This window comes from Megalobrama amblycephala, linkage group LG7 (genome assembly GCF_018812025.1).
Source record: "Megalobrama amblycephala isolate DHTTF-2021 linkage group LG7, ASM1881202v1, whole genome shotgun sequence".
NCBI lineage: Eukaryota > Metazoa > Chordata > Actinopteri > Cypriniformes > Xenocyprididae > Megalobrama > Megalobrama amblycephala.
In genome coordinates this window covers 3,567,758-3,589,474 of record NC_063050.1, presented here as the reverse complement: position 1 = coordinate 3,589,474, position 21,717 = coordinate 3,567,758, and the positions used below count along the sequence as shown (strand labels likewise).

General features: G+C 36.5%; 1 protein-coding gene across 1 annotated transcript; it reads left to right on the top strand.

The window, feature by feature from the left end:
- The first annotated feature begins 2,157 nt into the window (after positions 1-2,157).
- LOC125271090 (NACHT, LRR and PYD domains-containing protein 3-like) lies at positions 2,158-17,431 on the top strand. The gene is made up of 7 exons (XM_048195034.1): positions 2,158-2,251; positions 8,036-8,162; positions 8,310-10,196; positions 13,570-13,743; positions 14,090-14,263; positions 16,098-16,144; positions 16,245-17,431. Exons 2-7 carry the CDS (start codon positions 8,113-8,115, stop codon positions 16,769-16,771), a joined length of 2,859 nt encoding a protein of 952 aa, XP_048050991.1. The 5' UTR covers positions 2,158-2,251; positions 8,036-8,112; the 3' UTR covers positions 16,772-17,431.
- Positions 17,432-21,717: the final 4,286 nt, after the last annotated feature.

The window sequence follows — 21,717 nt, the reverse complement described above, 5'->3', positions numbered from 1 at the left end:
CCGCTTAAATGACACCTTTCCTACTGAAAACCGAATACCTTTAATGCATTCTTGCTGGTCATTTACATGTTTAGTCTATAGGTTTGCATGTTTGAGTGTGTGTGTGCACAGAAGCTTGGTCTTTTTTACAAAGTGACATCGCCAAATTACTTTTCTGGTCTGCATAGTACAGAAAAATTAGTTGTGTCCACGGATCTATGCGAACTGGAATAATTTTGATAACGTTTTATCTATACGTAGAAAGGAAAGGGAAATGGGCCTTCGCAGGGGATAGTTTAGTTGAAATGTCAGGGCTGTGTTATCATCATGTCTAGATGCAGGTCCTTCATCTCATCTGGATACAGCCTGGATCTGGCAGACTACGGTAAACCTCGGGATAAACAGAGAGAGACTAATATTAGCGTAGATGCCATTCTTCTTATGATGTAGCGAGTACATCGAGTGTTATGGGAAGTGTTCCCGGTTCTGGCTGACCTAATGTATGCAGCCTAACAATTAAATGATTGGAATTATAGAAGTAGATAGTGGTTTATGTGTATCAAGTTTAAACAGATGTGTTTTTAGTCTAGATTTAAACTGACAGAGTGTGTCTGAACAATGCTAGGAAGATTGTTCCAGAGTTCAGGTGCCAAATAGGAGAAGGATCTACCGCCTGTGGTTGATTTTGATATCAGCTGGCCTGAATTCTGAGATCGCAATAAACGTGAAGGACTATAATGCTTTAAGAGCTCGCTCAGGTACTGGGGAGCTAAACCATTTAGTGCTTTGTAAGTAATTAGCAAGATTTTAAAATCTATACTATGTTTAATAGGGAACCAATGCAGTGTTGACAGAACTGAGCTAATATGGTCATACTTCCTGGGAGCTGGGAGATTCTCGGCTAGAGTGAAATCGCCCAAAAAGAGGCACTACTCCACAGAACGTGACTTGACACTGAGTGGACAATATTAATTATAATTAATGTCTGTCATTTAACATTTTTATCTATTTTTATGCTGTATTTTCTCATCATGTTCAGTTGCTTATATTTTACTTCATCTTGCATTCTTCAAGCATTAAAAATCGGCTCGCAGCTCAGCTTCTGTGAACAGTAAATCCCGCCGCCTTCGATTTGATTGGCTATTTGAAACATTTTGACATTGATGAACGCTTTTAAACTGCTGCACTGAGTCTGAGCACGCTAAATTAGATGTTTTTACTCAATTGAGCCACGCAGGCCATTCATCTGGGCCAACGGAAGATAGGCTACTTAAATTAACTATATTTCCTTCTTTATATTTAAGTAGCAATGGGTGGCCCACACTGTACAGCGGCCCACTGGAAAAACTCCTGGTGCTCCAGATGGCCAGTCCACCACTAGACCCTGACTTTGACTGCATGAACGAAACAACACTTTTCTCAAAATATCTTCTTTTGTGTTAATTTGAAGAAAGCTACATTTAATGAAAGAGTATTTTACCTCTGATCACATGTAGATGAACTTCAGTGAAAACGAATGACCCAGAACTCTCCTCTGCGCACCAGTATTTCCCAGAATCCTCTTCTGTCAGGTTGTTGATGTTCACAGTAAAGACTCCAGCTGAGGTTTCATCAGTCACAGAGAATCGACCATGTGTTTTCTTATCTGATGAAACACGAACTCCGTCTCGGACACAGATGTTTGGCTGATCTCCTCTGCAAAACGACCTCTCGAGACTCGTGTGATTCCTGAAGAACTTACAGCTGATGGACACTGATCCTCCGACAGACGGCAGTAACTGTGTAGTTCACCTGTCCTGACCCCCCACCTCTGCACATGTTGTATGTCTCCCTCATTTAACACACCTGATTCAGCTCATCAGCTCATTAGTACTTGATTTGGGTGTGTCTGATGAGGGAGACATCCAAACTGTGCAGTGGTGAGGGGTTCAGGACAGGATTGAGAAGCACTGCTGTAGCTGCTGATGCAGTGATACAGTACTGACATTAGCTCATGCATGCTGTTTCACAATAATGATCCAGGAGATATTTGTGAAATGCGGTGATTTTTTATTTTTTTTATTTTTGAGACATTTTAGGAAAATTAGAATATAAATTAGGATATTTAATGCCATGATGATACTCTGCGCCACTAGAGGGAGCTTTAATTTTGTCTTTCATATGACCGGAGTTAAAAATGAAAGTGAAAGAAGAGGAAAGTATTTTAAGTGACGACATTTGGAGGCTGTAAACCTAGGTAACACTGGGTGTTCAAACGGCTGCATATTTTTTGGTAAGTTCAGAACTTTTTCTTCATTTAATGTTTTTTGGACTTCCTTAAATGGGATAGTGAACCTGGATAGCAGATGGTCATTATACAAATTACTTCCGGATTAGGCAGCACCCCACAAAAGCAGTAATGAATTCTGCACGTCTACTGTATCCAAATTACCACAGAAGTACATAAATAGTAAAACTACATGATTTATTGTGTCCAGATTCCCGTTCTTGCTGTAACGAATATTAAACGCCGAATAAACAGAAAGAGATACATGAATGTACCTGAATATAACAATATCTGAACATTGTGTTTGGAATTGTTTAAAAGTAAACATAAACTGACAGAAAAAACACATGAATTATAGCTGCTTGCAGTGCTGTTCAGTTTGTAAACTGCAGTAACTACAACGACAGATCTACTTATCCGGGCCGAATTGCAGTAGTCCTGTTTTGAGTTTAAAGGTGCTCTGTGATCCTGAGTGGAGTAAATTCCTGTTGACGTTCGAAGTATTGTCAAACAAAACAGAGGCTAGCTAGACCCTCCCTCCTCCTCCTCCTCCTCCTCCTCCTCCTCCTCCTCCCCCTCCCCTCCGTGCTTCCTGAAACAGTCATGAACGCGCATTTAAAATCATTCTTGTCGGCTATTGGCCTGAGTGTGTTTATTATATTTTGTGGTCCAGGCTGCACCAGTTTGTATTTGTTGCCGTTTTCGGAGCTTGTGGCGACTACAGCGCTTTTTTTTACAGTGTGTTCAGGGGACAGGCAGCTAGCGGATAGTGAGGTGATGTTTGCTGTATGTGACAAAAAATGTTTTGGCCTAAAAACGCGTGACATCACTTAGAGCACCTTTAACTTGTCGAACACTGACCTTTATCTGTAATAATCTTACAGTATAGCAATTCATTTTATTTGTACTTATTTTATGGGGAATGTAATTAAGCTACACCTATCTTAAGCTGTTGTGCATCTGCAGTTATACTACACCCAATCAACAATTTGATCTCACCGTGAGCTCTCAGGATATTCATGATGTGGTCACATTGTGTGGTCACAAAGAGCTATCTCACAGCACACTCACGGTGTGCTCAAACTGCGAGCTTACACATTGTAAAATCCAATTAGTTAGACTTAGTTAAAAAAGTATGCAAAATGATTGCCTTAAAAAAACTAAGTACAGTGAAATAGGAATAGCATGTTGTACTGACAAATGCTTAGTTAGTACACTGTAAAAAAAAAAAAAAAAAAAGGTAGTTTCATTAACTTAACTTTTTGAGTTATCTTTTTACATTGACTCAGTTTATGTAAGTAACAAGTTGTATTTAAGTTGTATTAAGTACAACTTGACAAATGTAGTTATTTGAACATAAGTTATTTGAACTTAGTTGGAATAATTTTATGAAAGTAAAGTGAACTTACTTTATTAACTTTTCAATAACACAGCTTGGGTTCATTTAACCTCATTTGACTTATTTTCTTAGTTAAACCAAAAAAAAAAAAGAAAGAAAGATTTTATTTCAATTGCTCTTATATCATTGTAAATAATTATTTTATTTCAAATGTTTCAGCCATGTTTCAGTTGAGAACTTTTTCATTCAAATTTATTTCTACTGCTTCTAATAATAATTGATCTGTTGTCAGCCATTGATGAAACATGTCACCATTATTGAGATTCATATGCTGATTCTTGATATCTGTGCTTTCTTAAAAAAAAAGAATAAAATTATCCTTAATTTGAAAACCAAAAATATTAGAAACAGTGCAACATTCTGACACAGACTTCAAGAGCCAAAATTATTTTTAAATAATATTTAGAATGATTTCAATATGCTTAGAATTCAAATGGTGTTATTTATGACTAAGAAAGGTTAAAATTCACAATGTTCTACATTTTAAAGTGGACCTATAATGGCCCTTTTACAAGACATAATATAAGTCTCTGGTGCCCCAGAATGTGTTTGTGAAGTTTCAGCTCAAAATACCCCACAAATAATTTATTATACACAGTAAAATCCCCAGCGTTAAATTAAAACCCTCAGAGTACATATGTGTCCGCACTACAGAGTATTAAATTAACACTGAAGTCATGTTGAAGTTAATGAGATAATTAAATGATTAAGTGATGATTGACATTTAGTAGTGACACCTGATGTTAATAAGCAGAATCATTGAAGGAAAGAGACAAAAAGAACAGAACAAGAGAGACACAACAACTGAAACTGACCTCCAGCCATTAAACATTATTACACTTATTACCAACCAATTTTATTTCTGTCATACACAGTGGTGGCTCTAATCTCTTAGAATTAGAGATGCAGGAATGAATAGGCTAATTGATTAATAACAATTTAACAATGATATAATAATGTATCATTACTGCTTATCTAAAACATGGAAAATTCAGTATTTAAAGCATGCCATAGGGCTGGACGATATGGCCAAAAAATCATATCTCTATTTTTGGGCTGAATGGCGATGCACAATCTCTGTATTTTGTACATTTTTCTATTTGAACTAAAAAAATCTGTATTTAATTAAAAAAAAAAAAAAAAAAATTCACATCCTGCCCAATATCTTCCTACAAACAATGTTCATATTGAAGGCTATGAAAACAAACATGAATGTAGCCGTGTAGTCTATGTTATATTATATGCAAAAAAGGGTCAAATCACATTAGGCCTACATTTTAACATTGTAACATTACAATGTAAAAAAAAAATGTTTTTTAAAGCAGAAGTTAAATACACGAAACTAAAAATTAAAATAAGTAAAAACAAAAGCATAGACTAATTATTAGTCTATTTTGATTACCCTACAATAGTCACTTTACAGCTATCATAAAAATACACTTAGTTGTAGGTTCAAAATTCTACATATGGCACATTTATGTTCGCAAACAAAAACAAATATTCAACAACAAATATTTTAGCTAAATGTATATATTAATCAGAATTATTGCGCTCCGTCTGTTTGGTGTGCATGCACACGGCGGCGCTCGTTCATTGAAGTTTGTGCTTCCACTCCTGTCTCCTGGACAAGAAAATGGAAATATTTTCTCGACTTTCTAACATTCACAGATAGAGAAAATGTCTGTGAAATGGTTATGCACTGAGGAAATTACTGGATGTCATTATAGCTTAAAGATTATTAATAGAGACGTTTCCACCAATTGCTGCACAAGTTAAGTTTATGTATGTTGATGAAAGCATGTTAGTGCTAGCCCTCCCGGAACCCATAGAGATTGCATTGCAGTGCCTGCAGTTTGAAAAAAAAAGTTCTTTGAATTGGATGTCTATGAGAGCACTCGGGGCAATTCTCGGCCAGAGAGAAATCGCCCAAAAAGAGGAACTTGATGCGGATTGGACTATAGCCTATATCCAGAGGCAGAACAAACAGTCTAGAGCAGTGACAGCTAGAGTAATTCTGTGGTTGAATGTGACTGAAAAAAATCCATCCCTTTCTCACTTTGGTGGTGCGTCGCCCTATTGCCCTAATGAAGAAACTGCCCCTGGTCATACATCTGCAAAAGTTCTTATTGAGAATTAACAGATGTTTAGATGTTGATGTTTTATGGAATGTTTGTCAACACTGCACTGCGCATGTGCCCCAGAGACTTATGAATATGATTGAGAAAGTAGTTGGATTCAAGCGTTAACATGGTTATTTTTTGCTGATGGATCGGATTAGAAAAGGAATTAACCACCCCTTCTAATCCGATCGAAATTTCATTTGAATTGAGCTCAATTGGATCGATTAAGGTGTTTACATGAATGTTTTTCAATCCGATTGAGCCGTCAATTCGATTACAAATGGATTATTTGGGTGCATGTAAACGTACTCATTGTAGACACAAACATCAAGAATCAGCACATAAATCTCAACAACGGTGGCAATAAATGTTATGTTGTACAACAAATTCTGCAACATGGTCTTGTCAGACATTTAGAAAATATCACAAAAGTTTTGTGCAAATCTGTAATGGAAACCCGGCTACTTAGACATCAACACTTGTCATATCAACAGTGGTGACAATAATTTATTGGTTGTACCCAGTATTCATTGCAGCATGAAACTTTTTGTAGATTGTTACTATTGTTGAGATTCATACACTGATTCTTGATGTCTATGTGTCTGAATGATGTAGGAATTCAAAATCTTTTATGCTCTATATGTTTTTAAAATCATTTATGATAGCCAATTGATGCAATCCTTTGTTCTCATGTTGTAGTTTCTCAGGGTTGGTATTGATAATCCTAAATGTATTATTAAAAAACAAACAAAAAAAAAACAAAACATGTGATTAGTTACAATCAGGCCAGTTTGTGATGATTATCTCATAATTTAATAGCACTTAATATCTGCTGATCTTATTGCTTTCTAGCATCATATGCTTTGTTGCAGAGAAAACCTAACATAGGATGTGAAGGGTCAAGAGCACAACTAAAGCAAAAACTGACCACATGATTTTTTGACTAATAAAACATCAAAATCTAAAGCTCTGTTAATTCTCAATAAGAAGCTCTGTTAATTCTCAATAAAAAACTTCTGTAGATGTGTGACAGAAATAATATCCGTCTGGTTAGTAATAAGTGAAGCTGGTGATGCTGTTTGTGGTGATGTTTAATCCTCGACTGCTGAGATATTGAGAGATTTAATGCCTTCTTTTATTTTCAGTTGATTTCATCTAAGGCTGTGGCTGAAGTCAGTTATAGTTTGTGTTTCTGCTTGTCTCTTCTCTTTTTTCTGTTCTTGTTGTTTCTCTTTCCTTAAGTGATTCTGCTTGTTAACAGAAGATAACCTTCCTGACACATTTGCTGTGTGAAAAAAATTAACACAATGAATGTATAAAAATGAACACAAAAAGTCCCAAAACTCACACAGTGATGTGTAAGAATTTACCCAGTTTGAGTTTTCAACACATGCTTTTTGACACTGGATGTGACAAAGTGACCTTTACAAATCCTTTTGATCAGGACGTCAGTTTAGGAACATATTATAGATGTCTGTGTCTGAATGTTGCAACATTTTTTTTTATTTTTGGTTTTTAAATTAACTGTAATTTTTCTTTTTTACGAAAACACACACTTCAATAATCAGCATTTGAATCTCAATATTGGTGACGTGTTTCATGCCACAATCCATGCTGGGAGCCACTATAGTATAAAACTCATGACTCCCAGCATGCATTGTGGCATGAAGCGTGTTACCATTGATTAAACATTTGCCCTCTGCCTTCAGTGATGCAACAGTGACCTCTAACTAGCTACTTTTGCATTTGGGAGATGCTTTTATGCAGAGTGACTTGCAGTGAATTCCAGAAGCCTGTGGTATTTGGTAATTGAGTGGCGTCTCGACACAGAGGGGCACAAAATCACTTTCCAGAACCTTTACGTTATTGTTCCTCTTATATTCTCTATATCAGGGGTGTCCAAAGTCGGTCCTGGAGGGTCAATGTCCTGCACAGTTTAGCTCCAACTTTTTTAGTATGCTTACTGAGACCTTAATTAGCTGTTTCAGGTGTGTTTAAACTATGCAGGACAGTGACCCTCCATGACCAGGATTGGACACCCCTGCTCTGTACATTTACTATTTATTAATTTCCTTTCTTTTGTACTCCTCTGAACAAGCTTATTACAGTACCTATCATGTCACTGAATCTCTTTGTTGTATTCTTGAATTGTAAATCGCTTTGGATAAATGTAATGAATAAATGTAAAACAAGTGTGCATTCAATCTATAGACATGAAGATTGACAAACAGCAGAAAGGTTTAAAATGCTGTTTTGACTGTCTTTTCTCAGTATCAGCAGAAGCAGAAAGAAGAAACAGAGATCAGAGTCTCCAGAACCCAGTGGTGTATCTGAAAAGTGACAGATCTATGGAGCAACATCCTGATTTCAGTGATGGACCAGTAACCTCTGACTCTCAGTTAGTATAAACATTAACTTGCTAATTTAAAGTAGTGCATCTCAGATGAATAATGCTTTCAGTGAAATAACACCAAATATATTTCAGATTGTCTGCATTGTAATGCCTATTATATGCTTTTTATTGCTCTTATCTTTTTAATTTCAGCAAGGGAGAGACACAGGAGCTGATCAGATATGTTCCAACCTCTACATCCCACTATCAGACTCGCATCAAACAGGATAAAACTGAAGCAGTCCTGCAGACACACACACTGGAGACTGGAGACCTGCAGAGAGTCAAAGACCAGCACAAAGACAGCATGAAGAACAAGTATGAGAGATTATTTGAAGAAAAACTTGAAGAGAATCAAACCCTCCTGAAAAGTATCTACACACAGATTTACATCATAGAGGGAGAGAGAGAAGGAGTGAATGAAGAACATGAGGTTTTACAGATGGAGAAAACAGCCAGAACACAACACTCACAAGACACTCCAGTCTACTACAATGCCATCTTTAAAGCCTCACCTGAACCAGGATGTGAGGAGAAAGACCAAATAAAGACTGTTCTTACTAAAGGCATCGCTGGAATCGGAAAAACCGTCTCTGTGCAGAAGTTTATTTTGGACTGGGCCGATGGAAAAGCCAATCAGGATGTAGATTTCATGTTTGTATTTCCATTGAGAGATTTGAACTTGATCTGGGATCATCAGTACAGTCTTCACAGACTTCTGCTGGACTTTCATCCTGAACTTCAAGATCTGGACTCAAAGATTTATGAGGAGTGTAAAGTTGTGTTCATCTTTGATGGTCTGGATGAAAGCAGAATGACTTTGATATTTTCAGATGCTCAGAAAGTTTCTGATGTGACTGAGACTTCATCAGTGGGTGTGTTGATGTCAAACCTCATGAAAGGAGAGCTGCTTCCCTCTGCTCTCATCTGGATCACCTCCAGACCAGCAGCAGCCAAACAGATCCCATCCAAATACATTGACCGTCTGACAGAAATTCAGGGATTCAATGAGCCTCAGAAGGAGGAATATTTCAGGAAGAGAATCAGTGATGAGCATCAAGCCAGCAGAATCATCTCACACATCAGAAGAGCAAGAAGCCTCCACATCATGTGCCACATACCTGTCTTCTGCTGGATCTCATCCACTGTGCTTCAGAAGCTCTTGAAAGAAAATCTGAGTGCAGAAATACCTGAAACTTTGACTGAAATGTATATCCACTTCCTGCTGATACAGATCAATATGAGGAGCCAGAAGAATGAAGAAAGAGATCCAGAGAAACTCCTGCAGTCCAAAAGAGAAGTGATTGTGAAACTTGCTGAAGTGGCTTTCAAACAGCTGATGAAGGGCAATGTGATGTTCTATGAGGAGGACCTGAGAGAGAGCGGCATAGACGTCACTGACGCCTCAGTGTATTCTGGGATTTGCACTGAGATCTTTAAGGAGGAATCTGTGATTAATCAGAGGAAAGTCTACAGTTTCATTCATCTGAGCGTTCAGGAGTTTCTTGCTGCCTTCTATGTGTTTTACTTTCATCTAAATATAATTGTGCAAGGATTGAAGAATTTAGCTTCAATACAAAATTTGCTTAAAGGTGCAATAGATAAAGCCCTTAAAAGTGAGAATGGACAGCTGGATCTGTTCCTGCGGTTTCTGCTGGGCGTCTCACTGGAGTCCAATCAGAAACTCTTAAAGGATCTACTGACACACACAGGGAACAGCTCAGAGAGCATCAGGAGAACCACACAGTACATTAAAGAGAAGATCAAAGATGGACATGGACTCTCCACTGAAAGATCCATCAATCTGTTCCTCTGTCTGCTGGAAGTGAAAGATCGAACTCTGTCCAGAGAGATTCAGGAGTTTGTGAAATCAGACAAAGACTCAGAGAGGAAACTCTCTTCTGCTCACTGCTCAACAATCGCCTACATGCTTCAGATGTCAGAAGAGGTGCTGGATGAGCTGGACCTCAAGAAATACAACACATCAGATGAAGGTAGAAGAAGACTGATACCAGCTGTGATCAACTGCATAAAAGCTATGTGAGTTTGTACACAGTTAAGAGATTAAAGGCTTGTTTACTCCAAGAACAATAACTACACCTTTAACTTTTTGCAGGATTTTTTTCACATTGCAGCAAAACAGACTTAAAATACTCCGTCATTTCTTGTCATAGAGACATAAGTAATATATCAATTGAAACTATAGAATGTCTTCTTTTATTTGTGTACATTCAGAGTAAAAACACAATGTTGTGCTTTTTGTAAAATAAAGAAAACTAACATGATGCGTGATCTCTCCTCTCCCTCTGAACGAAGTCCAATCTGATAGTTCTCAGAAAATGAACTGTAACTTATGAATACTAATGACAAAAAAAATGTCTAATCAAACGTTGAAATGTCAGGTTTTAAATCGTGCAAGTCAAATCGAAAACAAACATTCTGTGTTTATGTAATCTGTATGAAAAGAGAGCCATGTCAGAAGTCTGTGATTCAGTTCATTACCCGCTAATGCGGCCACGCCCACGGAGCCAGCGCTATTCAAACGCAAATTCAGAGGCAATACATGCATTCATCGTCTCAATCGTGTATTTATTGTCTTGAAAAGTGTTTATTTGGATGTTAAAGCCATTGTTAGCGATCTGTAGAAGACATGCCGTTAGTTCCTATTAGTGTTAATTTCGTCAGACGAGACGAGACGAAATATGTTCGTCAACGACCTTTTTTTCATGACTAAGACGAGACGATGACAAGACTGCACCACTGTCCAAAAACGCTGACTAAGACTAAATTAACATGCATTACTGTTGACGAAAAAAGACAAGACGAAAATGTTTTGTATAAAATAAAAACTAAGATAAAATCTCTCTTCATTTTCGTCTACAATCGTCTCTGCTTTTTCATAAGCTGTTCAGAACGAGTTCGCGGCTTTGATACTGACAAAAAGTCAGAATGCGCAAGTCCACCGTCTAGGCAGGCTTTTTGTGTTAAATTATATTTCCTGTCGCTGCGCAGGTTCTTTTATTGTACATGACAGTTTATGTCCCTATGACCAGTCTTTGCATTACGATTAAAAGCAGTATCAATAAAGTAAAAAAAAAATGTGATGTGCAGTCAAGTTCGAGTGTATGCACTGTTTAAACCTGTTTAAGCACTGTATAAAAGTGTTCTCAACTTCTCACTGATACTTTTGTGATTCGCGGAGTTTTGACAAGTTTTATAGCCTTGATATTGTTTCTTATTCAAAAGTGGTGACAGAAAAAACTAAGCACCCCCAACCTGAAACCTCTTCCCACGCCCCTGTCACAATCACATCATAATCAAAATTAATAATTAGGCTTAAAAGCAAATGTATATGTAAGGGAATCAAGTTTAACAATTACATATAATATTGCTCCAAATATCATCAATAATGGTGTGTGCAATACCATGTATAACTTGCATTCAGTTGGTAATTTACTTTATACTTATATATATATACACACATATATATATATATATATATATATATATATATATAGTTTTGATCTTAGGCTTTTCATTAAGTTATTTATTTCATTTAATTTCAATTTCTGATATTATTGCATTTAATGAGGCCTCGTTGTATTTATAGAAAAGCTTTACAATTATCTTCTAGATGTGGTCAAGCAACCAGCCAGGAAAGAGGAGAGGCCATCTATGTCCGACTAAAAACCTTTGTAACTTGAGTTGTCAGTCGGAGTCTGTTGGGCCCCAGCTTTTGAATTGTGTTGGTTAAAATAAAATACTCTTCAGCACAGGTTAATCATTTGTGAATGTGTCTCCTAAATCAGAAATTGAAAACCAGACACGTTTAACATTTGCATTCAACAAAAATCATTCAACAAGTGTATTTTGTCAGGTAATTATGACATTTAACCAATGTTTGAGATATGTGAAACACTTTTTTTACTGAAATGTTTATCAGTAATAATCTCAGTAATAATGTGTTATTTTAAAAAAAGACTAAACATTTTTGACTAAAATTAGACTAAAATTAAAAGACTTTTAGTCGACTAAAACTTGACTAAGATACCTTGAGTTTTCTTTTGACTAAAACTAGACTAAAATGACAAGACGTTTAGTCAACTAAAACTTGACTAACAAAAAAAGATATGTGAATGACTAAATATGACTAAAACTAACAAGGACATTTGCCACAAGACTAAGACTAAGACTAAATTAAAAATAGGTGACGAAATTAACACTAGTTCCTAGTTCCTTTTCTTCTTTATATGAATTTGTGGCCTAAAGGTGTACAGAGAGCGCCCTCTGGCTGCAAGTATGAATTAAAAACACAGTATCCAGCACTCATATTGATGACAATAAATATTACTTCTCAGTAGAGAAAATTGACATAAATATATAAGAATCCATCAATATTTCTCCAAATGTGCATGCTTTTAAACTAAAAGCCTATATGAAATGCCATAGAGGTAACGTAATTGTTCAGACACTTTGCATCACAGAAATACATTATATTTTAAAGAATATAATAGAATACTATTATTTTAAATTGTAATAATATTTAACAGTATTGCTGTTTTTGATGAGCTGAGACATTATTACAGAGGGTTTTTTTTTCACAGCCTACCTGACTGAAAGGCCTCATTAATATGCAAGTCATTTCAGGTCATTATTATGCGATTCTTTTGTCTTATCAGGTGTAAATGGCCCATTATTCATGATCATTCACGCCTCCATGCATACTGTGTTTCTTGACAAAAAGTGTCTTACAAAAACTAAATCAATATATTGTTTTATATGAAGGAGTAGGCAGCATAATTTTTACATAATTCTGAAGCAAAAACTCTAGTCTACAACCTCCAATACCCAAAAGTCTTGTGAACACAGATTTAATATACTTTTTTTGGCCTTATTTCAGTGACTTAAGTTTTTTGTTTTTTCAATAACCACACATAAACATTATTCCTTCAAAAATACAAACATGTACATACATGTTCCTCACATATTATGGTAGCCTAGTTTGTGCTGAATACAGTGTAATGACACTTTTGTCATTTATATGTTTATGAACAACTGAAAAAAGCACAAATTTCAGGGCATGCCAAAACTTCCCCAAGCCCCAAATCAGCCTCAGACTCCAGAGGGTTAACTAAATTACCGTCCACACCAACGGATGATAAAATTACTCACACTGCATCGTCATCTACTTTGGTCCAATAAGATTTCGGTATGGCTGGGGTAGAACCTGATGTAACACAAACATGACAAATCAGACAAAAATATATTTATTACTTTTTAATTTGAAAGACTTTTATTGAATCCTTTGTTTTACATTCTATAGCTGCAGTTGTTATAAATTCAAGAAGGACCATTATTTGCCATTAATAGTCTGTTGCAGCTGCCATTAAAATTATGTTCTTCTCTCTTTCAGTCTTGTTGGCTGTAACCTCACTGCTTTGTGCTGTGAGTGTTTGTCATCAGTTCTACAATCTTCAAATTGTGTCTTGAGAGAGCTGGACCTGAGTAACAATGACCTGCAGGATTTAGGAGTGAAGCTGCTCTCTGGTGGACTGAAGAGTCCAAACTGTCAGATGGAGATACTGAGGTATGGGTTTATGGATTTCTAGTGAGTCAGTTAAACCTTTTTTTCTTCTTTGGTTTATGTTTTTGAGAAATGCACAGTAGAACTGTTTAAGTTTGTTTTGTCCATCTGTTGGTTGTTTGGCTGTATGGTGACAAAAGGAAGGCTTAGTTATATGTCTGTAGATGATCTGTCTGTTAGTGTGTTTGTAGAGGATCTCTGTGTTGATGTGTGTCTGTAGATGATCTGTCGATGTGTGTAGATGATCTGTCTGTTGCTGTTTGTCTATGATCTGTCTGTTGATGTGTGTGTAGATGATCTGTCTGTTGATGTGTGTGTAGATGATCTGTCTGTTGATGTGTGTCTGTAGGTTGTCTGGCTGTATGGTTACAGAAAATGGCTGTGGTTATTTGTCTTTGGCTCTGAGTTCAAACCCCTCGTACCTGAGAGAGCTGGATCTGAGCTACAATCACCCAGGGCAATCAGGAGTCCAGCTGCTCAACAACAAACTCAATGATCCAAACTACAAACTGCAGATACTCAAGTATGTGGGGTAATTTTTAATATTTGTGCAAACTAGTTTAAAAGTTAAAGTAATGATTAAGTCACAATGCAAAAATGTAAACAAAGAAAATGTGTCTCTTGGGGTAATAACCACATTACTTGGCTATGGATATAGATTTTAGTCTCATTTTATCAGTTTCTTCATGTAATCCCAGACAGACTGGATAATGGTGAGATGGGTATCTGTGTGGACCAGACTGTGTGTAAAGAGCTCATTGATATTTTATCTGCTTCTTTTTAGGGCTGCACGATTATGACAAAAATCATATTTGTTGATTAATCCCTTGAAATTGTAATTGCGATTATTAATTACGATTATCACAATTTACATTGAATGATGTTTTGAATAGCTTTATACCATTGTTTGAAGCAGTAATCATTTTTTGCTTGGTCTGCTCAAAGTAGCGGATTTTCTCCTTAGCGTAAGGTTGAGAGGTCCATCTATCACTCTTTTCCATGTTTGTAGAGTTAGTAAATATATAGGCTGTGGTGTTGTCACCATACTAGAATTTCTAACTTCGATACGATACCTTGAAAAGTACCGATATTCTATACTATTTTCGATACCATGGGGGAAAAAAACAATGTATATACTGTCATATAGATATTTTTAATATTATTTATTTTTTTGTCCATCTATTGAAAGTCTAGGCAATCAAAAATTTCTTCTGAAAAGATCACTTTATATGATAAAGCTTTTAAGCTTTTTTCATATATAAACATTGATCAGTTGCCATTACAATTATCTCACAAATATTTGCTAACTCAATGTATTTGTTTTTACAATGGGGTAATTTTGTTGCAATATCTTACACACAGCACAAGGAAGCTTGATTTCAAATGGTAAATTAAATTCAAAAAAGATTTGTAAACAGTAATAAAATAAGAAAAACTGAACAAATTACTAACAATAGCACAAATAAATACAATAAAATAAAGATAGAAATTAAATAGACTGCTTTCTTTTTTTAGGTAGGTCTAACACTAGTGATCAGGTAAGAAACTGAACAAAGAAACAAAGTAATCAAATGTAAAATAACATTGTATAATCTTCATTGTAAAAATGAAATACAGATTAATCAAATAAAGTTACAGAAGTTAATCAGTCAAGAGCAGTAAGTGATTTTTTTTGTGTCTTTTGTTGTTTGATTAACATTAACAACATAGACAGCAGCACGTTTATTCGGCAACTGTCCCTTTAAGACATGACGAACGCATGGACACATTCTTCCTTAACTGTTTTACATTAATACTCACCAAGATGGGCATTGTGACATTGTTTCTGAGTGTATTTGACAAAAAATAGCTTATTTTGGCACTTGTATGTCAAAGGAGCTTTGTGTGAGCACCATAGAATAGAATTATACACAATCCTGTGCCGAAATTCAGACCCGGTCACACCAACACCATTAAACCGCAGAGCATGAGACGGTTGAATGAGAAGAGGCGTGTGCGTCTCTACTCGCTGTCGGAGAGGAGAGCAAGAACGCACAGCTGGTATCAGTGTATCGCTACTGCAGAAAGGAGTATTGGTATCCTTTCTGATATTTCAGTATCAATACATATCGAAATATCGATACATGGCTTTTTAAAAATGGCGGGGTCCTGGTGTTTCACTTTTTTTCCTGGTTTTTCGCATGCGTTTAACATATCAGAGTACACAGCGTTTTTCTTGTAATCGCGCCTTTGAGCGATTACGAAATCGTGGCATCCATAATCATAATCATAATATGATTAATTGTGCAGCCCTACTTCTTTTACACTTTAAATAATAATAAGATGATCATTTGTGGTTTATATTTGTTTCTTTCTAGTTTTGACCATGGAGGCCATTTAAGAATCACACCAGGACTAAGAAAATGTTCGTATTCTCTCTCTCTCTCTCTCTCTCTCTCACACACACACACATACAGCTGTAAAACTGTCCTTTATGTACTTGTCATCTCTCTTCTTGTGTTCAGATGCCTGTGATCTCACACTGGATCCAAACACGGCACACACTCGTCTCGTTCTTTCTGAGGACAACAGGAAGGTGACGCGTGTGTTAGAGCATCAGCTGTATCCTGATCATCCAGAGAGATTTGAGAACAATGAGCAGGTTTTGTGTCAAGAGAGTCTGACTGGACGCTGTTACTGGGAGGTTGAATGGAGTGGATGGGGTCATGTAGCAGTGACATATAAAGGAATCAACAGAAAAGGAGGCAGTGACTCTTGGTTTGGATACAGCAAGAATTCCTGGAGTCTTTTCTGCACTGGTACTGGATTTGTTGTCTGGGATAGTAATAAGAGCACAAACATTCCTCCCCTTTCATTCCACTCTGTAAGAGTAGGAGTGTATCTGGATTGGCTGGCCGGCACTCTGTCCTTCTACAGCATCTCTGACACACACACACTCACACACTTACACACATTCAACACCACATTCACTGAACCCCTCTATGCTGGATTTAAGGTTTATGATGCCTCAGTGTCTCTGTGTCAGATTTAACAACCTGCTGTGAGAAACAACTAAGACACTACAAAGTGTTTTGTTTCTTTTTGGTAATCTATATGCTAGTGTACATCTAAACACTGACCAAATCTGTTTTATACAATATATACCTTTAAGATATGATATATATTATACCTTTATAAAAAAAATATTGGAAATTAGATCACATTTATTTTAATGGATAACTGTACAAATTATTGGCCACTGGGATGTTAAGATCACAGTAAATTTTTTATTGGATGTTCACAGTATCACCGTAAATCCAGATTGAGAGTAAAGTTTTTTTTAAAGGTTTAAAGGGGGGTGTGACCAGAAAACTTTGAGAACCACTGGTATACACCATATACAGAATTATTAGGAAAGTTGATTTTCTGATCATATTTTTTTCAAAGCACATTTTACCAATTCCAAACCACATCAATCTTACAGATTTTTTCTTTTAAAATTAGATAATATTAATAAATAATATTAATAATAATAATAAAGTCAATTAATTAATAATAATAATAATAATAATAAAGTCAAAAATTATTAAATGCCCATGAGAAGGATGCATTACTAATGCAATACAAGAAATTGCAAGAGTTAGTTCACCCAAAAATGAAAACTTTCACTGCTTCATGAAGCTTCAAAGCTTTACGAATCTTTTGTTTCGAATCAGTGGTTCAGAGCACGTACCAAACTGCCAAAGTCATGTGATCAATTGTAATTTCGAAACACTTATGACATAAAGAAGCCTCATTTACTGAAATCATGTGATTTTGCTGATCTGAACCACTGATTTGAAACAAAAGATTCATAAAGCTTCAAAGCTTCATCGCTTGAAGTCGCCCATCACTAGATCTTGTGAAATAAAGTCTTTTATTTTTTGACGCACAAAAATATTCTCGTTGCTTTATAATATTAAGGTTGAACCCCTGTAATCACATGAACTGTTTTAAATATATTTTTAGTAGTTTTCTGGCCATTGAAAAAGGAAATGATCTTTCTGGTAATGCAGACCTCACTGAGCCATCAGATTTTATCAAAAATATCTTTATTTGTGTTCTGAAGATGTGTGGAACGACATGAGGGTGAGTAATAAATTACATAATTTTCATTTTTGGGTGAACTAACCCTTTAAGGCATGACCAATGGGCAGCAAAACGCTGATTGGGTCGGATAAAAACAGGTGGAAAAGAAAAGACACATGTTAACTGCAAAATAATTAAGAATTAAGTGTGAAACTAGGGTTGGGCGATGTCCCCTAAATTGGCAGTTGACGTTGTTTAAAGTAAAACATTGTGATGGACGATGATATCGATGGGTATCGATGGTATTGATGATATCGATGGGGGGGGGGGGGTAATTTAATTTTTCGTTATTATATAATTATTATTCAGTATTTTACTTTATTACTTTATTTATCCCTTTGACGCGTACGATCACACCGGTGTGATTAGAACGTTCAGTGCAGTGCATCACGTGATCAATTGCCAAATTCAAAAATTCAAAGCGTGTGCGCTTTGGCTGGCGCTAAACCAGAGATGGACGCGCAGCACTTTTCATATATCACAAATATGCAGTGTTTTCAACCACATAATGTTTATTTTAGGTTTCAGATGTTTAAATACATATAAGATGTTGTGAATCCAACAGAACCTGTGGCACAAACTAACATGGCGACGCCCATAACGTGTATAGCTCAACTAACGCAATCATTATAAAGTTGTTTAAACAGCAAAACACATCCACTTTCACATATTTGACAATCGGAATATCAGATATTTCATGTTATAGTTAACAAATTAGTGAATATTTTGAAAGGGTTATTTTATTTCCCAACTAATGACTCATCCAGGCTTTCCAATAGGTTGCATGTGAGGGGAATAAAAGGGGCGGAGCGGGGCGGGGGCGTGGCATCACGATGGTGTCTGACCGACATCACGATGGACGATGATATCGTCCATCGGCACAACCCTATGTGAAACCATCAGGAAACCTTTAGTCTCCAGCGCCATATTCCAGAACTGTAACTGTAGCAGGTGTGTTTTTAGAAAATGACTTTGTGATTCAACTTTCCATGACCATATTTGGGGTTTCCTGCTGACTTTCCTACTGACTTGGGGGGTTGGCGCACTTTGCTGCTCCCCAATCTGCATGAGACGTCACAGTGGTAGGTCGCAAAAGTTTTTGCTGTGATTCAATTAGGGCCGTATTTCATGTAACAGATGAATTCACATGATATATTTGTATGATTGGGATTTAAAGCCATTCTGTGATGTACGCTTAGATGTTTCGTTAATTATTTTTCTTTACTTAAGATTTTTTTAATATCTGTAATTTTCTCTCTTTCTCAGCATCATGCATTGCTGCCACATGCTGGTTTATATGCTGCACGAGTCCTCATTTATTTTTATTTGTGTTATCCAGGTACATGCTTCATTGTTATATGTTCTTGAAATGTGCTTTTGTGAAAGTATATTGCCCAGTCTGTATGAGACATTACAGCGTGTTGTGCATTACTGCCGCATGCTGGTTTGTATGCTGCATGAGTCCTCAGATATTTCCATTTGTGTTATTCAGAATAAATGAGGACCTGATGGCCAGAATTTTTGCAGTCTGTCTTTAATTTCAACACAAAGCAGAGAACACACAGCAGAAAACATACCGCTACACAATGTACCTGGAGACTCCAGAAGTGCAACGTGTCAGGATCTCAGAGACTTAGGTTAGCTAAAGAATCCTAAAATATCCTAAAAAATGACCCCCACTTAATAAGAATCACAAGCTGAAGTGTTATGAAATACATGAAGACTGTTTTTTTATAGACTTTATAGACATACAGATTGGGAGTGACTCTTGAAGGGTGTGAGGGTATGGTTGTGGTCGTGGGTTTCTCCCTCATCCCAAAGGGCTCTTTCATTTTCACTTTCAGGCTCAAGCCCCCCTCCCCACATTTCACATTCACTCTTCCTTACCTTTGCAACGCCATACAGTTTTGAAGCCATCAGATCCAAAAACATTTATCTTGGTCTCATCACTCCAGAGTATAGAGTCCCAGTAGTTTTTATCTTTGTCAGCATGGGCCCTGGCAAACTCTAGGTGGGATTTTTTGTGCCTGGGCTTTAGGAGAGGCTTCTTTCGTGGACGGCACCCATGCATGCCATTCCTTTGCAGTGTACACCCCAGTTTGGCGTTCTACTTCTTTAGATAACTGCAGTGAACTTGCATGCCGATTTTCTTCAACCCTTCTCATCAGAAGACGCTCCTGTCGAGGTGTTAACTTCCGTGGATGACCTGAACGTCTCTGTGAGATGGTTGCAGTTTCATCTTTTTTACATTTTTGTACCACTTTTGCTACAGTATTCTGACTGAAAAGTAAAGCTTTGCTGGTCTTCTTGTAGCTTCACCTTTCTGGTGTAAAGAAATTATTTTCTTTCTCAGGTCTTGTGACATTTCTCTTCCATGTGTTGCCATTGCTGACAGCATGACATGGGAAGGGGTTTCAACACCCTTTTATAGTCAGCTGTCTGCTGGACACCTGTGTAATGAATAATTAGACTCACCTGTGGTTGAATTCTTGTTAAATTAGACATTTGTAGTCTAAAATTTAGCTTTGCTCCAGAGACTTTTAGTGGGGTGTATTCATTTTTGCATCACCCTAATTTGAGTAAAACTGAAAATTTTATTCTCTAAGTTATATTATCAACCTTATTTTCATGTTACAAGTTAAACAGATTTTATATAAAACTTAGTCTTATCAACATTTTGGAAATTGTTTTTGTGTTCATTGAGATATTGTTTAAAATATTACTTTTCAAAGGGGGTGTACTCATTTATGCTGAGCACTGTAATTAGCATAAACAATATGATTCTTGTTCACAGTAATTAAAGTATATGATTAAAGGGGCTCTATGTAGGAATGACACCCAGTGTTCAAAATAGGTACTGCAGTCCAAATTCAAAATACTGTTTGGCCTGCCCCCTCGTTCAAAGATGCGGGTTGCAAGCAACAATAGGTAGCGCAATTCACAATGAAAGCTGAGGAGACTTACACACTGTAAGCTGATGAGTTGATTTATCTGTTTTAATATGCTTTTGTTCATAGAGATTTTTAGATGGATGCAGAGGCTTTTTAGGTCACGTAGAATCTGTGATTCTCTGACAGTTTGTTTGCTGGTTTCCATGACTGCAATACGCGGTGTTTTCCGCCGAGTGGCAACCTGTGATGTCGAAATACTATTGAATAAACTGGCAGCACATGGTTTTGCACAGACCAAAACAAAGACAGACATTCCGACACGGAACACACATTTCAAAGTAGAATATTTGACTGTAGCATTGTTTTTCTGAGAAACAAGTAGGTGACGTAGCATGTTTCCTAAATATCTGCAAACATATCAGGGTATTTTCATGCTTTATTAAAGTAAAAATCGTACATAGAGCCCCTTTAAAGAATGATTGCACAGCCACCGGTTAGGTCCCAGCTAACAGAATTTTGTTATAAGAACGTTCTCTAAATATTCAGTGTTGGTTCTGGGAACATTAAACAGTTTTCTTGACGTTACAGGAACATTTTTATAAGGTATGATGTTCCTCAAACATTCTTTCAACTTAATTTTGATCTAAAATTCAACATTGTAGGAACGTTGATTTGTAACATTCCAAGAACATGAAAATGTCCAGTTTCCTTAATGTTAGTAGAATGTTATTTAAAGGTTAGTATGATGTTCCTGAAACATTCTTTCAATCATTCAAACAGCTGCTGTGAACAAACACTGAAAGAAAGAGAAATAAGAACACAAACTACAACTTTCTTCAGCCACAGCCTTAGATGAACTGAAGATAAAAGACATTAAATCTCTGAAGATCTGATTCAACAACTCCACAAACAGCATTACCAGCTTCACTTATTACTAACCAGACTGACTTTATTTCTGCCACACGTCTACAGAAGCTCT